This window comes from Echiichthys vipera (genome assembly GCF_963691815.1).
Source record: "Echiichthys vipera genome assembly, chromosome: 13".
Taxonomy (NCBI): Eukaryota; Metazoa; Chordata; class Actinopteri; order Perciformes; family Trachinidae; genus Echiichthys; species Echiichthys vipera.
Window position 1 is genome coordinate 21,558,400 of NC_139838.1, and position 23,637 is coordinate 21,582,036.

The 23,637-nt window shown below is 40.3% G+C and overlaps 2 protein-coding genes across 2 annotated transcripts; one reads left to right on the forward strand and one right to left on the reverse strand.

The window, feature by feature from the left end:
* Positions 1–48: 48 nt before the first annotated feature.
* On the reverse strand, positions 49–15,529 carry cdcp1b (CUB domain containing protein 1b). The gene is made up of 13 exons (XM_083925155.1): positions 15,347–15,529; positions 11,738–11,962; positions 11,093–11,431; positions 9,448–9,663; positions 8,402–8,743; positions 6,949–7,164; positions 5,571–5,927; positions 5,067–5,426; positions 3,757–3,954; positions 3,029–3,397; positions 2,082–2,438; positions 1,907–1,988; positions 49–1,588 (listed from the first exon to the last, which is right to left on the reverse strand). The coding sequence occupies exons 1-13, from the start codon at positions 15,408–15,410 to the stop codon at positions 1,084–1,086; spliced, it is 3,630 nt and encodes a 1,209-aa protein (XP_083781281.1). The 5' UTR covers positions 15,411–15,529; the 3' UTR covers positions 49–1,083.
* Positions 15,530–18,654: 3,125 nt separating this feature from the next.
* Positions 18,655–22,340, forward strand: limd1b (LIM domains containing 1b; the record flags this gene model as incomplete). The annotated part of the gene is made up of 7 exons (XM_083925203.1): positions 18,655–18,734; positions 18,900–19,001; positions 19,462–19,529; positions 19,635–19,697; positions 20,554–20,681; positions 22,125–22,176; positions 22,257–22,340. The coding sequence occupies exons 1-7, from the start codon at positions 18,701–18,703 to the stop codon at positions 22,338–22,340; spliced, it is 531 nt and encodes a 176-aa protein (XP_083781329.1). The 5' UTR covers positions 18,655–18,700.
* Between the last annotated feature and the right edge of the window lie 1,297 nt (positions 22,341–23,637).

Here is a 23,637-nt window from a genome sequence, read left to right on the forward strand (position 1 = left end):
GCCAGAAAATTCTCGAAAGTCAAACGGCTCCAAACTGAAGGAGAAAAACAGAATTTCAGACTTTATTTTAAATTTATCATCTGCAGCTTCAAGAAATGTGGTGCAACTGTAAAATCCTGGCTTACGCATTTGTTGTTTCCAGTACAAACACACTTCTCCATGGTAAACACTGGCTGCTCCTCTGCAGTCTGAAGTCTTCCACTCGCTGTTTTTCATGGGCGGGGTTCCTGTGGTTAAAATAGTTTTCTTCGTCCAGAATGCAAAAGGTGAAAGAAAAAGTTTCAGTCTTTCCCTCCAGAAGTAAACTGTTCCTTCTTCCTAGAATTTATTGCAAAAAAACTACATTCATATTTACAAGTAAAGAAAAAACAAATCTTGTTAACAGCAGAACAAGTAAAAAATATAAAAACACTTTTAAAACAAGGACGAGAGGCACATTTATTCCATAGTCCCTTCTCCTGAATCCAGAGATTTAATAAAACTAAACAAATCAAACATTAAAAGGAACGGTTTGATTCCTCTTTTTCTTCTTTCTTGAGTTAGATGAGAGGATCGATATCACTCGTGTTTGCATGGCAACATACAGCCAGTTAGCTTAGCTTAGCACAAAGGCTGGACACAGGGGGAAACAGCTAGAGTGGCTGTGTGTAAACGTAACATAATCCACCCTCACACACCTTAAAACTCACTGATTAACATTAAAGCCTATTTCTTTCTTGGTGCTGTTACCTTTAGACAGAGCCAGCTGTTCCCCCTTGTTTCCAGTCGTTATGCTGAGCAAAGCTAACTGGCTGTTTATCTTTACTGGAAAGATCTGAGAGTGGAATCGATCTTCTAATCCAAGTCTCGGCAGAAAAAAGTATCTCCCAAAACACCAAACTTCCTTTAAAAGGAGAGGCTCACAGCTTCGACTCTTGAAGCTTTTTTAAGAGTTCTGACAAAGACGACGTTCACATCTCATCGATCTCAGATTCCCTGAGTGTAATCGAGGCACAGAAGTTCACATCAGTACAGTCAAGAGATACTCTGTGCTCTAACGAGAGTAACAGCGGTCCATCCTGCGGTGACAGTCCCGACGGCACACTACAAAGAGTCCTCTAATACAGGTGGCTGTGGCTCCATGTCGACACCAGAGAGCCGGATCGTGTTTATATCCCCCGTGCTCTTGAACGTGTACAGTTCGTTGTCCACCATCCTGCGGTCCTGGAAGCCAAGGCTGTCCTGCCGGTCGATAGGAGTGCGCGGACGGGACGGGAGGAAAGACTCAGCCGGGTCCAGGAACGTCGTGAACTGGTCCATCTCAGGCTCACGGTCCGGCTCTTTGATTACAGGCAGCTCTGCGTCTGTGGGGCCTGTAAATGTGTTATAAGAGTCTACCTGCACGCCGTTGTAGTGGTCCTGCATGCTGTCAGCGTAGCTGGAGTCACCCAACAGGTGTCCGTACACCATCATCTCATCTATGGAGGTGTAGACATGGGATTCGTTATCAGACCTAGTTTTGGTGAAGTGCCTGTCACCTGGTCGGAAGATGTTCCCTTTGCCCATGTAGATGGATGACTCTGTGTTCATTTTGTCTCTCTTCTTTTTCCTGTTTGAGAAGACAATAAGAGAGAGTCAACAAAAGTCTAGTCTAGTTATAGATCAATCTTACAGAATATAGACAAATACATATTGCTTTAAAGATGAGGTACTCTGGAGAAAACAGATAATAGGAGAATTAAGCACCTAAAATAACAAAGAGACTGAAACAAAATCATCTTTTTTCTGGCTGTGCGTAAAAGTAGCCACCCCATCATGAAACCAGCCGATAGGGTTGTCACTTTTTAATTAAATTAAAGTTTGCAGGTTTATTGTTTATTAAATAAAGGCTCAGATGTTCACAAAGTTCTGCTACAGGTGTACTCACTTTGTGATGAAGCATACAACACCCAGCACTATGAGCAACAGCAAAATAGCTCCTGCTATCCCGAGGAGGATGGCCAAGAGATCTGCAGAGGCGAAAAGGAAGACATGGTAGAATTACTTTAGTTTTACAAGGGATTTATTTGTGTAAAGGGCCTAAATTAGTTCTGCTTGCTTACTGTTGTTCTTCTGCAGAACGATTTTGGTGACGGCACCAAAGTCTCCCTCCTCTGGTATACAGTTGGACATGTTGAGATAGAAACTACTTGGCACGGTCAGCTTGTCCTCTGCCTCTTCGTCCTCCCTGCGGCTCATGATCTCCTCCTCGCCCCCCAGCAACCTGACCTTTATGGCAGTGTGCCTGTCGTTGCATTTGGGCTGGCTGATGTTGACAAACTGCATGTGCGCCATGTACTGGCTCGGTACGGTGACGATCCAGGACACGGTGGAGGAATGTTTCATACCCCGAGGCCAGTTGGGGGTGGCCAGCAGGGTCGGAGAGGACATCTTGGGACTGACTTTGTAAATAATGGTCTCTACAAAAGGGTTGGAAATTAAGAGTGTCAGTACTATATCCTCCAGCATCCGTGGTACAATAGTGCCCCTGTGTGGACTTAAAAGGTAAAACGAATGTGCTCTATTTGACCATAATTACAAAGAAAAATCACAGCATGTTACAGCATAACAGATGTCAGGAGAACGCAGATACAAATAACGATTATTTTCATTATGAAGTTAATCTTCTGGTGTATAAAAAACATTCAAATTCATTCAAATTAGTTAAAAACCTGTCAGAACTTTCTAATGTTGATTAAAAACCATAAACCATAAACAATATAACAAAGCTGAAATCCTTAAAAAATGCCCAAAATTCTGAGATTTAAGCTTTTCAAAAAGGACAATTTTTCGCTTTTTCTTTGATGTATAAAATATATAACTGTTTTTGGATTGTTAGTCGGATAAAAATAAATAAATATATAAAATTACAATTTTCACCATTTCCTGACCATTTATTAATCAAACAATTAATCAAATCAAACATCAAACAATTAATCAATTAGCAGAGAAAATAATCGGCAGATATAAAATGAAAATGATAATTATCTGCAGTAAGTTCATGTTTTACCTGGGATCTCCTCACTGAAGCTGACATTGAGAAAAGGCCCCCTGGTCTTGCTTAGGTCCTGGGCTGTGGCTGTGGCTGTGGCTGTGACGGAGACGTTGTCGTGCACCTGAACTTTCTGAATCGTTCCTTTATGGCAGAAATCTCCAACGGGAAACCCATCGCTCTCTGCCACATGCAGGGACACAGACTGATTACACTCCTGGCCGGGCAGGGACTGTCGGAGACTCCCGGTGGGTGACACCAGATCCACAGTGCCGCCCTCGGGGACGTTGAGGTGCCAGGTGAAGCTGTGCAGGGGCATCGGCAGACAGGAGTCCAGTTTGGGTAAAGTGAGGAGAGTCGAGGGGCAGGTCGTCACATTTTGGCAGCCTGATATTTAAAAAGGCATAAAATAGAGTAATCAGTTTCCAACTTAAGGAACAGCCAGCAATAAATTCAAAAGTATCTTGTTACCTTCTGACAAAACCAGGCTAGCTGTTTCCTGTTTTTATGCTAAGCTAACTTACCATACACACATGAGAGTGGTATCAATCTTTTCATTTAACTCTCAGCAAGAAAGCTAAACATCACACTTTTCCTTTAAGACTAAAATAGACTCCATACTTTGATTTTAGTGTTATTTAACCAGGGAACTGTGCCACACATCTACCTCATATAAAGCTCTACAAAATAACAAGAAACCTAAAAATCTACAATCACTTTAAATGTGAAAAATTAAATAATCTTACCAATAACTTTACTGGCACTCAGGCGCACGTCTTCATCTGGACAGTCGAGGAAAGACAGGCTGGCCCTCGTGCCTGCAGCCACATGTATCTTCTTTTCAACCTTAGAGTTAATGCTCATCTCACAGTACGGATCAGAACCCACTTTCTCTATCTGCAGGGACGCTCCGTGGGGTTTGGTTAGATCCACCGCGCACAGAACTGAGATGGAAATGCGACAAAGACAATGATTTAGGGATCAGAAACGAGGAAGTGATCATTCTCATGTCATTGTTATCCTGGCGTGTGCATCTTATTTGGTGTGTTCCCCTGTATTTACTGTTCTACTCTACTCTAATGAATTGTAGGGATGCGCGATATCGGTATTGTCCGATATTGACTTTAAAATGAATTATCGGATATTGGCAAACACAACGATACAATAAACCGATAAATAAATAGACTGCTGCTTCATTGTCAAGTTGGATTTACTAATAAATAATAATAAATAAATATTTCATAATTTTAAGCTTTGTACTTTGACTGCATTTACCGGTGGGTCAACACGCTGAGTAAGGATAATAAGTAATTACACTCTAGAAGAGACTTGATGATCCCTGCAATAAGGTGTGGAAAAAAGAAGAGTATAATCTGTAAATATATCGGTTATCGGCCAAACGAGGTGTAAAATATCTGCATATCAGATTTCGTAAAAAAAATCCAATATCCTGCATCCCTGCTAAATTGAGTATTTTATCAGAAATCATGTTAAAACAACACTGTGGTGTTTCTAAGTGTCTAATTTCTGCAAATAATATATACAGTATTGTGCATTATAATCTATAAATCCAAAATGACGCGCACGTTTGGACTCAGAGAGCCCCAGTTTGTGTTCCTTGTGTATTACTGTTGCATTCAAGTTTTGGATTTTCCCCAAAAATATATACCTGCTTTGAAAAACCGAGTGTTTTTTTACCAAAACTTCCTCAAAACCGCAAAGACTGTTTTATCAGATTATAAAGTAGATAAAAATAGGGTTTTTTGTCAAGTAACAAAAAAACAAACTTCCAAACTGATTGATGTGGTTCCTAAAAAAATATCTGTGTTTTTTCCTTGTAAATGTACCACTTTAATTTCAAATAATACCCTTTTTTATTTATTAACAACTTTAATCTGGGAAATTCTGAGTTTTGCCCAGAATTTTACCCCCTCCCCTGGCTCTGTAAGTCTTAATTTCTCTTAACCTACAGCACTAATTCCCCGTCATACTTGAGTGCATGTACTGCACAACTTCCAGAGCTTCAGACTCCCAAATGTCGACCCGAACACTGTACCTGGATGCCCGCTCCTCATCACAGACACTCTGTAGTTCAAGGTGAGTCCCTGCAGTGTCCTGTTGGTCTCACAGTTCTTCAGCACCATGTTGAAGTCGCCCTGCTGATGCTGCGGCTGCGAATCCGTCAGAGTCAGCTTGGTCACCTTCTTGTCCTCCCTCTGGTACTCCACCTGCACTTCCTTGTTGAGGCACTCTGGCGCTGTGTGATCGCGAAAATGCACCGTGTAGTTGTGCATGCCGGGCACCGTGAAGTGCCATTGCATCTTCTGATTATCAGGGAAATCACGGGGATAGTTGGCCGTGATGAAGTCTGTGTTTGACACACCTCGAGGAAGGTTGACTTTCACTATGGCCACCACTGGAGGGAAACAAGGAGAGAAATAGCAGAAGATCTGTTGTTAAATGATGTTTAATATGTGGTGTCTTCTAAACCCACGTGGGTTGGATCAAATGTTTGGCATGACACATAAATAACATCTAACTAAGACATCTACTAACTTACTGCTGGTCTCGGGTCCAACAGTGAGTTTGAAGTCAACGGGATCCATTTTCCTGTTGCCAGGGACCTGCAGAGACACTCGGCCCTTGTAGCGAGCCAGGATGGTGGTCACAGTTCCTCCTTTGCAAAAGGTGCCAATGGTTGCTGGCCCCGTGCGCAGATAGGTAACAATGGAGTATGTGTGCTCATCTGGACAGGTCTCCTCGTTGGGAATCTGTCGCATTCCCGGTTCTGGGAAGTCCAGTTGGAAGGCTCGAGTGGAGACCACTTTCAGATCCCAGGTGAAGGTCCGGTTGAAGTCTGGGAACAGCGAGGACTCGGCCTGAACAATGTCTCCAGAACAGGAGGTGTCTGTGCAGTCTGGGGTTTGTAGAGAAGAGCATATAAGTGATGATCAGTAAATGATTTGGTGAGAGTACTTTAAAAATCTTATTTGAAATAATCAAGTCAGAAAGTGCGTCAATGTGTTTAATTTGTCTTCGAAATTTAATGTTGTACTTCCATAAAGATCAACTAATTAAATGCATCGTTAGCTAACAATATTGGTAAAATGAATAACAAGAAGCCTCAAGTTGGGTGTTATTTTACTGAAATAAGAACCGCATGAAGAACACCAGGAGTTAACCTGACTCCACCAGATGGATTGATTTGCATTTGCTCAGCGAATCCATCTGGGAACTCTTGTTTGGAGATCTTTTGGGAAGGGGCGAAAATACCGGTTGCTGATTGGATAAACCATCTGTCTATCACCAACATACGGTTTCAATTCGACCAATCAGATTAACGAAGCGTATGACGTACTAACAGCGTCGAGGCAAAGCTCAGAAAGTAAAAAACTTGTCAGTAAAGGATATTTGCCGTTTGTGTAACATGAATTTACAGAGAAAAGGCACAGTTTCAGGTCCATAATCCAACAGAAGGATCCAACAGAAAAAAGCGTTAGTGAGCGGCTTGCACGATAGCTTCGCTCATCTCATACGCCATTTTGTTTACACTGAATAAACGCTTCGTTGCGTCACACTTAAACCCGCCACAAAACCAATGCTGATTAGACGTGCATGGCAAACGGCTCCAAATTTTCTCCGCCACACGTTACCTGACTGATCTGTGAGTAAAACACAATGGAGCTCAGAGATCAGGACCGTCTCGAGAGACTACGAGTTAACAGGGTTGTGGAGAATTTAAAACTACAACTTTCCTAAACTTGACAAAAAAAGTCTCCTTCTATGCTGAGAGTGAACACGACCGCAGCATGACTCCTTCATACTCTTTTTGACTGACACTTTTGCTTCATTAAACTGATTTTTTTGTTTCCTCTTCATAAAAAATGTACTTTTAGAAAAATATCAACACCACATTCTTATGATTTTGACTCTCGTACCGATTTCTCTGTTGATCTCCACACTGAAAAAGTCCTGCGGTTGAGGACAGGTGAACTCTACTGTGGTGTCCTGAGGATCTTTCAGGGTAAGATATGTCGGTTTGCAAATCTGTTTGGGCTCCTTGCCCACACACACACTGCAGTCTGGCTCGCCAGCCTCCCTGCTGATGGTAATGATGGTGTTAGGATCGGGCGTGACGGACATCATTCTGCCGCCTGAAGGAAAAAAGATACTGATCAGACCAAAAATCAATTACAAATAACTTTGGTGGGCTCGTAACTTTTCTCCCATCGTGAGGTCAAAATTTTAATTTGTTGTTTAGGATTAAATAAGAGCAAAAAACATGCAAAACCAAGATGTGTGCTTAACATTAGCATGCTAGCATCGTCTTTGTGAGTGGGAGCATATCTATGTTACAGCAGTCCTATTTACCAGCTCGATATTTATTAATGTGACACATTAAGGAAACTTTTCAGGGTTTTTAGTTCTCAGCAATGCTTTTTTCCCTTAAGTCAAAAGTTTGGGTATGTATGGGTCAACATACCTACAGCTAGCATGAAATCACCTACAGCTAGCCTACTGGTGTTATATACAGTTTTCTTGACTAGACATTGATATCTCCACAGTGCACTGGAAACATCCATCTACCTTCCTTTTGCAATCTGAACTGTGAAAATAGCCCTTACCAATCTCTTTTAATGTTAGTTTATATCAAGACACATAGGACAATGAGAACGTAGCGGTGACCCCGGGTGAGCATGTTAGCATTTAGCTCAATAATAAGTTTAGCCTCAGACAGCCGCTAGCATGACTACAGACTGTAGTGGTGTTTTGGAAACGTATGCAATCTGCACTGTGTTATCTATTTTGATTATGTTCTGCACATGATGCCATTTCATTCTGTGTCAGTACCTTCTTTAAGGGGTCATGCTTACGTTCCCAGAGTCCTCATTGGCAGAGATTGGTAAGGCTTTCTTGGCAGTTTAAACTTTGAAATGGTGAAGGGGGCTGTTTGTTTCCGATGCAGTTGGATTGGTAAAAATTAATTCAGCCACTGCGTAAATATCAACTTTCTGTCTGCAAGTTTGATCAGTTGACTTTACGCTGTAGGTGATTTCAACACATTGAACAATTAACGGAAAGAAAAAACATAACTGAGAACTTTGAAAGCTCAGGTTAATGTGTCATATTACGAAGACCTTGGGAACAACCTGTTTTTGAAAAAAGACAACAGACGAACACTAGCTTTCTATGCTAACTCTGTACGTCTCTGCATAAAGCTAAAAAACATAAACTGGGAAAATCATTACGTCCAAGTTAACATCACCCAACTGTGTCCACAGAAAGAGGTTGAGGTCTTTGTGTCATCAGGTTTTATGAATATGTCTTTGATGTTTTATTCTGTAAATAAACATTTTTTCCTTCAAACGAACTGAAGGAACAGACACTTGCCTCTTGGTGCTGCTTTGACAGTGAAAGAGTCCGGTTCACTTCCTTTGGGCGCCTCCACAGTCACTGTCGTCGCTCCGAGCCGATCCAGATGAGTCACCGTCCCACCCTTACAGTAGCTGTTAGTTTTGATCTTTCCGTCACTTTTAGTCGTACTCACTGAGTACTGGTGGCCATTTTGGCACTTTTCTGCTCCAGACAGCTCCTTTAATCCGCCAGGGAAGCCCAGTGTTAACACAGTCCTCTCTGGTACACTAATGTCCCAGGTAAGGGATCGTTTAAAGTCCTGGAAGAGGTCGGGTTCAACTTCCCCTGCAGCAGGAGCGCAGGAGCTCTGGGTGCAGTCTGAGAAACAAAAACAATGATAAATGTTGGAATATTATGTAGTTAAACTTGGTTTATTTATTTCATGCCACAAAGAAAGTGTCTAGACTTTTAATAGACCGATAAACTTCTCCAGCTATAAATAAATAACTACATGTATAAGAAAATGATGAAATAGTTACATTAATTAGTAAATACATATGTCTGCTAATGGGTGAGAAAAATATATATAAATAAATGCTGAAAAATAAAGGAATAAATGAATAATTTGTTATTTATTGAGATATAAATAAATGTAATCTATCTCTACATTTTTACAGTTCTCTATTTATTACCGTTATTTTACATTAAATGTTTTATTTATTTTTGTATTACTGTTTATTTATACATTTCTAAAAAAAATACAGAATTAATAGAAATTGTATTAGAAGTTTGTAGAAATTACTACATTTACTAATTTCCAAAACAAATTGCCAAACATGAGTTTGCCCTTTATTTATGGTTTCATCTAATTTTACATTTAACACTGATTCCTGTGTTTGTCACAGCGTCTATATCCTTTATTTATTTAATATTAGTCCTAATAAAAAATATGTATTTATTTATTTCAGCATTTACTTTTATTTTTAAAATGTATTTTTAGTCCATATGTGAAATTTGACTGTGAAGTTAAAAATGACCCAATTCTGCTGTTGACCAATTAAATGTTGACATGTTCGCCTCACCTATCTTCTTCTTCATCTTCACACTGTACACATCCTGAGGTCTCAGGCAGCTGAACTCCAGCGAGAGTTTGTCCACGTTTGTCAGTGTCTTTTCTGTCGCGCTGCAGTCGGGAGTGGAGCCAGCAACTGAGCACACTTCACATTCTGGCTCTTTCGGGTCCCGGCTGACGACCACGGTCGTGCCTGAATCAACACTTACGACCATTGTTCGGCCCTCTAAAGGGGGCAAAAAGAAAAAGTGACTCAGATGCCAGGATTTGGTTACACCGGGCATTCATAAATCCATCACCAAGAACATTTTCCTAAGATCTTAGTCACTACAAACCATATATTTCACTATGGTGAATATTGCTACAGATGGCGAAATTAGCTTAGCACAATTACTGGAAACAGGGGGAATCAGCTAGCCATGTCCAGAGATAACTAAAACACTGTTAAAGCTCATGTAACTAAGTATCATGTAACCTCATAGAGAATCTCTGGAAAAAATTAGCAACAAAGTAGTGGCTAAGAAACCCACTACAGTTACCGAACTGTGGAAGAGACTGAAGAATGGACCAAGATGAAACCAGAGCAGTGTGAAAAACTAGTGATGTCCTGTGGGTGCAGATGTGCTGAAGTAATTCAAAGCAAGGGCCTCTACACATCCTATTCATTTCTGAATCCTATAGTCCTGAGAAAACGTTGTTTAAATCTTCTCTTCTGACACAATGGTCACTGTTCTTCTAATTTTTCTAATTTATTTTTACTCAAAATAAAGGTTTTTGCCTTGGTTATCTAAAAAAGTACAGCAGTGGTATAGCCACAGCGGATATTCTATCAAATTCTGAACATTAAAAAAACAACAGTATTTCAGAATAAATCAAGTATTTATAATTTGTTCTCTAACTTTCATCTCCAGTGTAAATTGGCACAAAATGTTTTGTTGCCTTTGGGCAGCAGCTTCCTCAGTTTCAGGTCTTTGTGCTAAGCTAAGTTAGCCGTCTACTTGCTGTAGCATCATATTTAGCATACAGACAAATCCTCATCTAAAGCAAATAAGCGTATTTCCCAAAATGTCTCCTAAACTTTCCCTTTATACTCCAATGAGTAAGTTGGTTGCTAGTTTACATCTGTAGAGTCTAATTATAGTGACACAAAGTACGCTAACTGTAGCATCACAAACTGTATAATTTAACAGACAAATATAACAGTCTCAGGGGACACATGATATATAAAACTTAACTGCCTAATGTTTGTAAATGTAGGTATGAGCTGTATGTATACATGCAGAAAAATGTGTTTTAAGGTTAGTAATAGTTACTGAGTTATGCTAACCGAACTGCTGTCATTTAGTTATTTAGCAGTATGTAATGTTTTAAGTCCTTATTATAGCATTTCAATGAAGTGTCAGGACAGATATGTCTGATATGTTAGCAAGCTAACATTAGCTTTGTCAGTTGGTTGTCAGCTGTAACAGTTGATGCTAAAGTTTGCAGTTACTGAGGGTAAATATTTAGTAACTCATCTGAATGTATCTGAACTAGCTTGTGTGGTGCAACCTGTTTTAATTTAGAGATGCTAGTGATAGATATCCAGCTAGCTATCTCACAACTGGACTGACAGGCTTTCTTAAAATGGTTTGTATCCAGTCATTTGTTCTTACTTAGTGGTCCCGCGGAGGCCTGGAACACAGCTTCGACCTTAGCCTTTGGTTTAACTTGCAGAGTCACGACAGCTTCACTGGTCAGGTCCAAACGCGTCACAGAACCACCTTGACAATACTGAGTCTGGCCCTCGCTGTTTGTTTTGGATGTGGTCACCGAATACTGAAATCCATCAGGACACGGGTGTGACTTCTCCATCAGCCCTTGTCCGAGGATGTCCAGACCCACAAGTGTCTTCTCAGGTGCCTTCAGCTCCCAGGTGAAGGTCCTGCTGAACTCTGTGAGGATGGAGGGCTGAGTTTCTACTGTAGCAGGGCTGCAGGCATCCTTTGTGCACTCTGGATTCAGATTTAAAGCAAGAAAAGTCACAGAGATTTAATTCAAAAGTCATAGGGATTCAATGAACTGTAGCATCCCGACGATGTACAGTATATTAAAAAGCACCTTGGACTGAAGCTGGACAAGAATTATGGGTGTTTTTGTGTTATTTTATACCAAGAACAGAAACAACTCTTTATAAGGGCTTCATCATCAAATATTCATCCTTTTTTTAGGCTTTTTTCAGACTTAACTTGGTCAATTTTGGTTCCCCAAACAACACAATTCCTGCGAAACTTCAAATTAAGGCAGTGCAGTAAACTCACCAATGGTGTTAGCGATCGTCACAGTGTACGCCTGTTCAATCGGCTGCGAGCAGTTGAACAGCAGTTTGACTTCCTCCTCAGGTACCAAAGTCAGAGAGGGGTGGCAGGATGTTTCCGTGTCATTCACCCCGCTGACCGTACACACAGCGCATTGATCCAACGGCAGCGCGGTGGACACGGTCACTGTCGAGCCTTTGTCTGGTCGGACCGCCGTCTGTAGGCTTTCTGCACAGGGAACACATCACAGGAAGTTAGCTGCAAACAGTCTGACGAGTAATCCGCTGTACAGGTGTGCTTTTTGTTTAGTTGCAAGGGGAGAAAATGAAAACATTGAAACAATGCAAAATGAGTCCTGTCCTGTTTCAGCTGCACACCTGCTGGCTGGGACACATTTCCATATCTTTGGTCTTTGGATATTGAACAAACACACACAAAAGCAAACATTCATCCTCATTTAAAATTGGGCTGCAACTAAAGATTACTTTCACCGATTCATCTGTCCATTATTTTCTCATTTAGTTGTTCGGGCTATAAAATGGTGAAAATGTGTTTTCCAAAGCCTAAGAAGACGTCCTAAGATGTCTTGTTTTGTCCACAACTCAAAGATATACAGATTATTACCATAGATGAGTAAAGAAACCAGAACATATGAATAATTTAAAAAGCTGGAATCAGAGAATTTTCACTTATTTTTCTTTTAGAAAATTGTTTATTGAATTTAATAGTCGACAATTAATCTATTAATCATTGCAGCTCTTATATAAATATGGACAGTATTAGTTGCATGGTCGTCAGAACTAGAGCTTAAACAATTTGCTGATTGATCGATGAGTTGCAACTGTTTTGATTATAATTTCAAAGTTGTGGCTTTGGCGACGGCGTCGGTCAGTGCGTCGACCACTTTGTTCCACACAGAGATATCTAAACAACTATTGGATGGATTGCCCTATAATTCAGTACCGACCTTCAAGGATCCCTGGGGATGAATCCTACTGACTTAACACAGTTCAACCGCCTCACCAGAAGCCTCTCCAGTCAGAATAGGGCCATTTTGTAGATTCAAAGATTTGGTCCAAAGTACGCTGGAGCACACAGACTTAAGCCAAAAGACTCAGTTTGTTGCCTTAAGTCCATGTCTTCCATTATTCTAAATCTCTCTGAAGTCTCAACATGATATCAATTGTTTTATGCTCCCACACTAAATTAAACTACAATAATAAACCTGTTTAGCATCAGCATGTGAGCACTGTCTTCAAGAGCATAATAAAATGAACAAAAATATCAAACATTCTTTGGTTTAATGTTCTTGAATATGAATATCTCCCTAATATGACTGTTAACTGGATATCTATGCGTTTTGGGACGTTGGTCAGATACAACTTGATGTCACCTTGGACTCTTTTTCACAAATGTTCTGATGTTTTGCAGCACTATTAGAAACAGTCCAGCTCTCCTGTGTAACAATTTACGATTTCAATCCAACACTGCAGCAGTATTTAGGCTACAAAAGGAACAAAACACACACACACACACAAACACACGGTCAGACAGTTAGCTGTTGACACTTGAGCAAACACAGTGGTACCAGGCACACCTATCCCCATGTTGTGTAGCACCAGACCAAAGCAAATTAATCGACTTTTCATTACTTAGTCATCTGAGCCTTGAGTAAAGAGAGGAGGTGAACCAGTTTTTTAAAAGTAACCGCTGTTTCTGTGATATCTGAAATGCAAACCTTCCCCTTTAGGTAGGGGAACTGCCTTTTACAAACGTATATGACACCGTTACTGATCCATCTGTAACTTTATCACATCAGATCAGCAGCATCACAGCTTTTGTTACACATACGTCCCACGGTGTTTTGGTCCGAACTGTGGTTCCAGTGGAGTGTCTTTAAGGCCTTTTCTATCTGAAAACTTACACTAGAGCTCAGAGGGCCGATATATATTTGCATCTGTGTGTATATCAGCTGATAAGAAACAAGAAACTGCAGGACAGACATGCCAAACTACTAGTTCAGGTGATTTAGCAACAGCGACTCCATTGCTAGATGATTTTTCAACTGTAAAATGTCCTACTATATGTGCTATATATCACTATTGTTTCTTCTTTAAAAACAAACCTAAATATTGATAGTGGTATTGTCTGAACTGTACTTCATGCTTTCATGCTATTTCTATTGGAACACTATGAAGAATAAACTCAGGATTTATATTCTACTGATTTTGATAAAAGTTATTCTTGAGTAAACCATCGATGAGAAAAACAACAAGTACACAAAAAGAAAGAAAAGACATATCCATACAACTAGATTTGTATAGACCTAAATCCACACACACACACACACACACATACAATATCGGTACAAATGCACCATCTGCAAACATAAATATTTACCGCCCTGCTTTCTGCATTCCTGTCTTCCAATAATAAATATTTTATTTTATATACCTTCAATATGATCTGCACAAAGTCCTACTTGCTCATGTTCTATTTTGTTGCTGTAACACATCGATTTGTCGTATTAATGCACTTTAACACTTTCCCTTCTGGCCACATAACGATCAGCTTCCTCTCATTCTGACTGAGGTGGTTCTCATGGAGACTTTTAGCTGCTTGTCTTCCATCGTTATGTTTGTCTGGATCCATAGTTACTACAAGTGTGACACAGTCTGGGGCTGAAATCAAAAACAGAACTTAAAATCCCAAATACATTTATGGAAGCTTCCTCAAAAAGCTTGCATTAAAGTGCATAATCATAATCACACTGTATGTCACCAATCTTATTCAAATTGACATGAACTCTGGTGGTGATGTCTCCGCTTCAGTGATGCAACAATTTTAATGAAAACACTTGAGTGGTAAGCTGAACTTGCAAGGGCTTGAAAGCAACACAGAACATTTGCATAAAATGTCGGCTAGAGTTTTTTTTTTATGACAATAAACAATGAGGATGTCACCGAATTCAAATAGTCACATACAGACATAGAAGTCTATATGATCACAAAACACTGTAAAAGAGTATAAAGTGGCCAAACGGCTGATGCCTCTTCTATGGGGAGGAAAGTACAGAGCTTATAGCAACAACAAAACATGATAAAGTGCCTGCCAGATTCATAGCTCAGCAGCAGATTGCAGGTCAATCATTAATGAAGCTATGATGAATTCAGGCCTCCAGGAAGCTCCATAAATGCCTCATAAACCATTTGAAAATGGAGGTCTAGAAGTCACACTCAGACTGAATGTGTGCTTCAGCCTCTCATCTCCACAGTCAAGTGGATCCATCATACATAAAGCTGACCTGATGTAGTATATTATCTTTTAATGCATTGTCTTTAAACACAGTTCACCCAGAGTGCCTTAGAGGACTGCATCTCTGCATAAAGGACTGGGTTTGGCCTGAGCCACTTTAATCACAATACACAGCATGCACTCATCTGAGGTGTTTTTCACCCGCACACACAACTTCACATGAAGTCACGGTGTTTGTTTTAGCAGAAAGCCCGTACTAAAGCACTACAATAAGAGGGACACAAAGTTCACTTAACAATAAACACATTTCATGCTATAAAAAACAGAAAAACAGAGAGAGAGAGGTCGTTGTCCCACCTGATGAGTCGAGCACCGTCACAAACAAAAGTCCCAGGAGCGCGCAGGTCCCACGCAGCCGCATGTTCACTAAAATTAAGGTTTCAATGTTAAAAGTTTTTTTTTAAAGATAGTTTTAAGGGTGCCGTTTCTCTCTCAAATACACCTTTGCATTTTCATTCACGTAACAGCGACAGCGTTGACAGCCACTTCCTGCTCTGCGTTACCTGTGCGCGGGAGGGCGTGGACCGCAGGTGGTTTACGGTTACCTGTCCAAACTTGACAGGTGAGGAGGATCGGGCCCTGCCGTCGGAGGCTACACTTGAGCCCGAAACACCGAAGAGCTGATACCCACAGTATAGACTTCCGATAATAAGACGCAAGTCCTTATGTGACTCCCCTTCACTGTGTGGCACAATGGGTGCCCTATTTATAAACGGACACACATGCCAAGGATTGTTGGCAGCGTGCGGTGTATCCCCAAAATGAGGCAGAAGAAGGGTGTGGAAACAGAAAGTTGAGGTCTGAATACCCTAAATTAATACTAATATATGCCACCAACAAACTCTGGTGAAGATAATAAAAAGATGATAATATTATAGACTATAAATTAGAATAAATTCTGCCCCTAAAGGAATATTTGTGCAGTTTGAATGAACCCAATTCAAAACTCATGCTGTCTGGTCAGCTGCGTTTTTTCCCCCCAGAGTGAAATAACAATGATGATGAATATGTGATTATTGATGTCTGACAGTTAGGTCCATATTGTGGATAACACTCCCATGTTACAGAGGCTCTCCTCCTGCCTCCACATGTCTCATGACGCAGACATTCCTGCGCAGAAACATACCTGAGGGCAAGACCACTCTGCAAGCACACTTGTGTTATATTTTGGAAACTTTAGCTGTTCATCACTGAAGTCATTTAACCTCATTTTAATGCAAAACGCCTCTCAGTGTTAAACCCTGTAGCCTTATTCTAACTGTATAATTGTATTGTGTAAATCCTCAAACTTAAATCACGCTCAACAAAACAGATGGAGTAAAAAATGTCCCCAAAAAAAGCTTTTGTCGTTTATCTTTCTGCCTTTCTGAGGACACTGTGATCCCCAAAACACACAAACACACACAGACGTTTACACTCAAACAAGTGACACAAGTGAGTTTTTGTGTTGTGTTGAACCAGTCTGACAACATGCAGAGTGGGCGGCGGTGTGGTAGATTTGAACCGGTATCAGAGCGTCTCAACAAGAGACCTCAGTGAAGAATCAACAGCTGTCACACACACACACACACACACACACACACACACACACACACACGCACACACACACATGCACGCACACACACACACACACACACGCACACACACACACACACACACACACACACACACACACACACACACACACACACACACACACACACACACACACACACGTTACTGTAGATGTAGGTCAGCCAAACATGTGCTGTGGAGAGATTCAGGGTTAAACTGTCTTTTTGAGTTGAGTGTTTAACAGATAAATCCATTTAACAGCGAGATATTGATGCACTTCACATTTTTGTAATGTGATGCATGAAGTTACTGATTATTGTTTATGAAAGACTGAGAACTTCCACGATTGTGAAATGCTGAGTCAAAGTATCCGAAGTGTCGTGTTTCTTCTCGGCCTTTTTCTCTTATTTCTCTTATTATTTATAGAACAGATAAATATGAGACGTAAATAAGAAAAGGAACAACTAAAATAAGAATAAATACAAATTCAAACGAGGATATAAAACAGCCACATTGTTCTGTTACAATCAGTTCACTTGGCACAAAACACCAACATTTGTTCTCAGCTGTTATTTGGGCGGGTCTGATTCTAGGTCATGAGTTTCATAAAGTGCACGGCGAGTCCACATGAGGGCAGCAACACGAGGTTTATGAGCAGCATCTATTTCAAATGTGTCATGATGTTTTTTTTTATCAGCTCTTTACAGGGTAGGGATCATTATGTAATGGAGTCCTTTGAACACTTGGTTGATTTTTTAATGCATTGTATGTTTATTTATGGTAATTCATACAAGAATAAAATGTAATTCAGGATTGTTTCTGAACCAGAGTGATGCATTAAAGGTCCCGTATTGTAAAAAAGTGAGATTTCCATGTATTTTTGTTATTATTAAGCAGGTTGATGAGCTGTATAAATACTGTGAAAGTATCAAAACACTCACTCCACAGAGAAATGCACACAGCCCATATTCAGAAACTGTGTTACCAGGAACTCGTCAACTGTACGGTTTATACTGTACCTCGTACTTAGATAGAAAATGCTGCTACAGTCATTCTCCGGCTGCAATGACGTTGCAGAGACACCAAGAGTGCAGATGCTGTAGACCCAGAAACGCTGACCAATCAGAGCAAACTGGGCTTTTTCAGGAGGGGGTCTTAAAGAGACAGGCGCTAAAACGCAGCGTTTCAGACAGAGAGTGAATACAGATATATTCAGACAGGATGAGAAAAAATAATGTGTTTTTTAAGAATAAAGTCCTAATCCGTAAGATTTGAGATACGTTGTTTCTAGTCACAATCATGGTCACTGTGTGTGCTGACTTTTTTGTTTTTGCTCTTTTGTAAACTTTATTGAAACACACTTACCTCTCTACTACCACTCCTTCCCCTGTGTGTTACTCTCTTAAATTCACACACACACATGTTCCTATTATACTTCTGCCCTTACAAGCCTGACTCAGGAGTTGGCAGTTCCAGATACAAGTGAAGGCAGCATAACAAGCGCTGTCAGAAGCGTCACTAACATGGCGGCTTATTTACATCTAGTGAGGGAATGTCTCCACAGACACAGATATTGTGATATTCAGCAAATAGACAAGTAGAAGTGCTTTCATTAGTGGGTCATATGATCAATCACCATCGTTTTAACTCACTCTTTGATATAAAGTAATTTAAAAGATGATTTAATAGATGAAAATCTTATGGAGTACAACAAACATGTTCTTTTAGAAACCCAAAATACAAGTATGAAGTGAGTATGAACCTGAAAATGAGCATAACTGGTCCCCTTTAATCCATTATAATTACATTCTTATGAATTATGTGTATTAATCTGAAATGGGCCATTCTGCATAAACAGCAGTCGTTTTGGTGTTCTTACTTGTGTTGAACGATACCTGTTGGCCTCTCCTGTTGCCACCCGGCCACCTTGGAGGAGTCAGGGGGTCTGAAGAGACCAAAAGCAGTGAATGCAACACCCATAAACCCAAAAATGGCAGCTCCTCTTACAGCTGTCTGCACCGCACATAAAATTAGACCCCAGACAGTCGTACTGTAGGCTCCAGCAGAAACAGACCACTGCGGGATATACTGTAGGAGATGGACCCAAGTTATAGCTCCAGTCTTTACTTTGGTAAGAGGGGAATGCACTGAATATTTACCTTTTCTAACATGTATTACAGCACTGTGGAAGGCAGGTCATGATCAGCATGTGTGTTGTCAGTCTGTGCAGTATGTTTTCAGTCAATGAAGAGAGAGGATCGAGTTTCTTTGTGTTTCTTCTTTGTTGTGTACGCAGGAAGCTGCACAAGCTGCAGTAAAGCGGTGTACGGTGAAGGTAGAGCCTGTCGGGCGATGGGACATTTGTTCCACGACACCTGTTTCACCTGCAGCGTTTGCAGTGAGTCCTCTTTGATGAGAGGGATGGCTCCAAAATATTATTAAAGCCACTCAAAACCTGATTTAAAATTGTCTGTTTTTCTTTAAAACGTTAAATATTCTTGACTCATTAAGCAACAATCCATATTGGAAATGTACATTTGTGTGTTGTTTATTGAAGGTTTATCACACAAAATCATTTTATGGCTTAAAGGACAATTTAAGTTTGGATTTTGGTCTTTTAGATAATTAAATTAAATTTGTTTAATATAAATGATTGCATTCATATTTACTTTAAAAGGTAGGAAAGATGTGGCTCGTTTTTTAATTAGCCTATGTATGAGATAGTTTGTGAATTTCTCAAAGGGGTTAATGCTATTTCATCTTTATCCAGTTTAGTATAACATATTGTATTATGTTAGTTATCAAATGTCACATTATAGGAAATATATTCTGTTCCTCGTCCTTTGTTTCGTGTTAAGGTGAGAAGCTCAGTGGGAAGTCATTTTATACAGTGTCAGGAAGAATCTACTGTGAGGAAGACTTTATGGTAAGAATAACCTTTTTAATTTACAATATTACACAAACATATGGTTTGTAAACCAGAAACACTGAGCAGTTATTTAATGAGTTTTGTTTTGGTTATTTAATGTAGAGCTCAGGAGTTCATGCAGCCTCAGAAGTGTGTGACAGCTGCGGGTGTTTAATCAGGGACATGGTGAGTGTGTGTGTTCATTTACTGTGTGTGCACATGAGTACACGTGTGGTGCGTGATCTCACCTCAGATCTTTTACTTAAGTCACATTAGTGCAGAAATACTAGAACAAGAAAAAGAGACAGAAACTGGAGCTTAAACTGAGTTTTGTCGTTTTCTTTAGGTATTCACACAGACAGTGTAAGAAAAATGATTAAATAAATAGTGGAAACCCAAAACACAAGTCTGACCTGAAAATGTGCATATGAGACCTTTAAAGTTCAAGAAGTACAAGTATCAATATTACAGAATGGCCCATTTCAGAGTAATGTATATTTTATCATTGAATACTATGATGAAACTTGTTTAAATTGTTTTATTTTAATGTTTTTTTAACCCTGGGATGCTGAATCACCGTCTGCATGACAAAGAAAGAAAGAAAGAAACCTGGAATTAGAATTATTGACGCATTAATATTAATGTTGCACCTGGTAAAGGCAGGGCTCATTTATTATTATTATTTTTATTATACAATATATACTGCCAGTTATTTATTTGTTGACAATATTTTGAATTACTAATCTGAATCTTTGAAAAAGTGGCTATAGGCCGAACTAAAGGTACAAGTTCAATTCAATTTAATTCAATTTTATTTATGGTGCTAAATCATAACAAAAGTTATCGCAGGACACTTTACAGAGTAGGTATAGACCACACTCTCTGACTTATTTATGATTTAGTTTAATGTAACAGAGTAAAAAGTTACGTTGTAGTGGAGTAGAAGTATAAAGTAGCAGAAAATACTTAAGTTAAGTACAAGTACCTCAAATATTCTTGAGTACAATACATGTGTAAAGAACCGTTTACTTTGCATGAGCAGGTTTTGCAGGCTCGAGGGAAATCCTACCACCCGTCCTGCTTCTGCTGTGTGGTCTGCAAACAGAGTCTGGAGGCTCAGCCCTTCACTGTGGACGCAGGCAGAGTTTACTGTGTCCCTGACTACCACAGGTGAGTTTACTGTGTCCCTGACTACCACAGGTGAGTTTACTGTGTCCCTGATTACCACAGGTGAGTTTACTGTGTCCCTGACTACCACAGGTGAGTTTACTGTGTCCCTGACTACCACAGGTGAGTTTACTGTGTCCCTGACTACCACAGGTGAGTTTACTGTGTCTCTGACTACCACAGGTGAGTTTACTGTGTCCCTGACTACCACAGGTGAGTTTACTGTGTCCCTGACTACCACAGGTGAGTTTACTGTGTCTCTGACTACCACAGGTGAGTTTACCGTGTCCCTGACTACCACATGTGAGTTTACTGTGTCTCTGACTACCACAGGTGAGTTTACCGTGTCCCTGACTACCTCAGGTGAGTTTACCGTGTCCCTGACTACCACAGGTGAGTTTACTGTGTCCCTGACTACCACAGGTGAGTTTACCGTGTCCCTGACTACCACAGGTAAGTTTACTGTGTCCCTGACTACCACAGGTGAGTTTGCCGTGTCCCTGACTACCTCAGGTGAGTTTACCGTGTCCCTGACTACCACAGGTGAGTTTACTGTGTCCCTGACTACCACAGGTGAGTTTACTGTGTCCCTGATTACCACAGGTGAGTTTACCGTGTCCCTGACTACCACAGGTGAGTTTACTGTGTCCCTGACTACCACATGTGAGTTTACTGTGTCTCTGACTACCACAGGTGAGCTAACCGTGTCCCTGACTACCACAGGTGAGTTTACTGTGTCCCTGACTACCACAGGTGAGTTTACCGTGTCCCTGACTACCACAGGTGAGTTTACTGTGTCCCTGACTACCACAGGTAAGTTTACTGTGTCCCTGACTACCACAGGTGAGTTAACTGTGTCCCTGACTACCACAGGTGAGTTTACCGTGTCCCTGACTACCACAGGTGAGTTTACTGTGTCCCTGACTACCACAGGTGAGTTAACTGTGTCCCTGACTACTAAAGGGTGAGTTTACTGTGTCTCTGACTACCACAGGTGAGTTTACTGTGTCCCTGACTACCACATGTGAGTTTACTGTGTCCCTGACTACCACAGGTGAGTTAACTGTGTCCCTGACTACCACAGGTGAGTTAACTGTGTCCCTGACTACCACAGGTGAGTTTACCTTGTCCCTGACTACCACAGGTGATTTAACTTTGTCCCTGACTACCACAGGTGAGTTTACCGTGTCCCTGACTACCACAGGTGAGTTAACTGTGTCCCTGACTAACTCAGGTGAGTTTACCGTGTCCCTGACTACCACAGGTGAGTTAACTGCACACGCACAAGTACTGTGGCTATGACAACAATGGGCCCAGCCCTTTGATTTACACTCCAGACAAAAGATGAAACCAAACCCTGGCAGACGGGAAACACACATAAGTCACACCCAGAGTGACTTCACCTCTGAGTTTCTGTGACCTTTTGCTGATACTTGTTTCTCTCAGGGTCAAAGCTCCTCTGTGTGCAGCGTGCGGGGCGCCGATACTGCCGACAGAGGTGAGCTGAACTGACAACATGCAGATACTGAAATTTAAGTGTCTGAGAAATTAACATAACAATGTGTTGATTGTTTTCAGGGGTCTGCGGAGTCTATTCGCGTGGAATCACTTAGCAGAAATTATCACGTCGAGTGCTACAGTGGTGAGGTTAACCTCATCTGAAGACAGGAGCAAATACTATACTAACATACTAATAATCTTTGTGTGTTTATTTTTCCTTTGCTGGCTTTGATTTGTAAATGTAAAACATAAAAAAGAAGATACATGCAAGTTGATGCATCTGCAGCATTTTGAACCATTTCCCGCAATAAAGCTCTTCAGATGTTTCCTAAGTCTTTAGTTCAGTGTCCTCTGTTTCTTCTTAGTGTCGTGGCCTGACTGAAATGAGCAGAATAGTTTAAAAAGCCGGCAAAACAATAAGGAAACCACAAGACAGAAGTGTGTGACAGAAATATATACCGGCAGAATATATTGTATAATAATAATAATAATAATAAATGAGTCCTGCCTTTACCAGGTGCAACATTAATATTAATGCCTCAATAATTTTAATTTAAGGTTTCAAGGACGAGACATGAAGATGTGACAAACAATCCACTCATTAGTCAGGTTCACTGTGTAGAAACAAGTACTTTTGTGGGATTTTTGGGGGGATACATACATTTTTGGAATCTGCAGACCTTGGGGAAACCTAAAAACGTATTTCGGTGAAAGAAAACCCATTTTCTTATATATTTTTTAAGATTTGATCATGTATAAGTGTTTATATTCTTACCTAGAAGGCAAACAATTGTTTACCTTTTTGCCAAATAAATATATAAATGCGTAAATGCAGCAATGTCTCTCCTACTGTTTCAAAATCTCACTTCCCTGTCATTTAAGATTGTTACAGTAATCCCTAAACAACAACAATAAAGTTGCATTGAAAACATTCTTTGCAAAACAACCATGCACTCCAACACCTCTGCCTGACAGAGAACTCTGGTCTCTCTACTGTTTTGTTGTATATATTATTATTGTTATAGTATATTTAGCGTGTTTTGTTTTGTTGTATATATAATTATTGTTATAGTATATTTAGCGTGTTTTGTTTTGTTGTATATATTATTATTATTGTTTATTGTTATAGCACACTATGCACTAAATATATACACACTATGTATATATTGGATTATTTTTATGTTAAGTGTTTTATTTGCTGACCCACCACTGCTGTAACAAAATAATTTCCCAGTCTGGGATCATTAAAGTCATTTTATTCTATAGTAAAAATGCATTCAAACTGAAATTAAACCAAATATCTCCTGAAAAACGCCACTTTGACAGCACATAAACCCACATTACGCACTCCCCGGTCCCGCAGCGACACCGTGAGACCGTCCCCGGTGTCGCGCGGGCTCCCCTCCCGGAAGAGCCCACTGTGGGAGTTGTGTAAATGAAAGATTCACGCTGATGATTG

Coding starts and splice junctions, on each gene's coding strand:
- cdcp1b (XM_083925155.1), bottom strand. CDS start 15,410: ATGCGGCTGCGTGGGACCTGCGCGCTCCTGGGACTTTTGTTTGTGACG. Junction 11,432..11,737: donor GACGATCGCTAACACCATTG/GTGAGTTTACTG, acceptor ATCTGAATCCAG/AGTGCACAAAGGATGCCTGC. Junction 7,165..8,401: donor TGTCAAAGCAGCACCAAGAG/GCAAGTGTCTGT, acceptor TTTTTCCTTCAG/GCGGCAGAATGATGTCCGTC.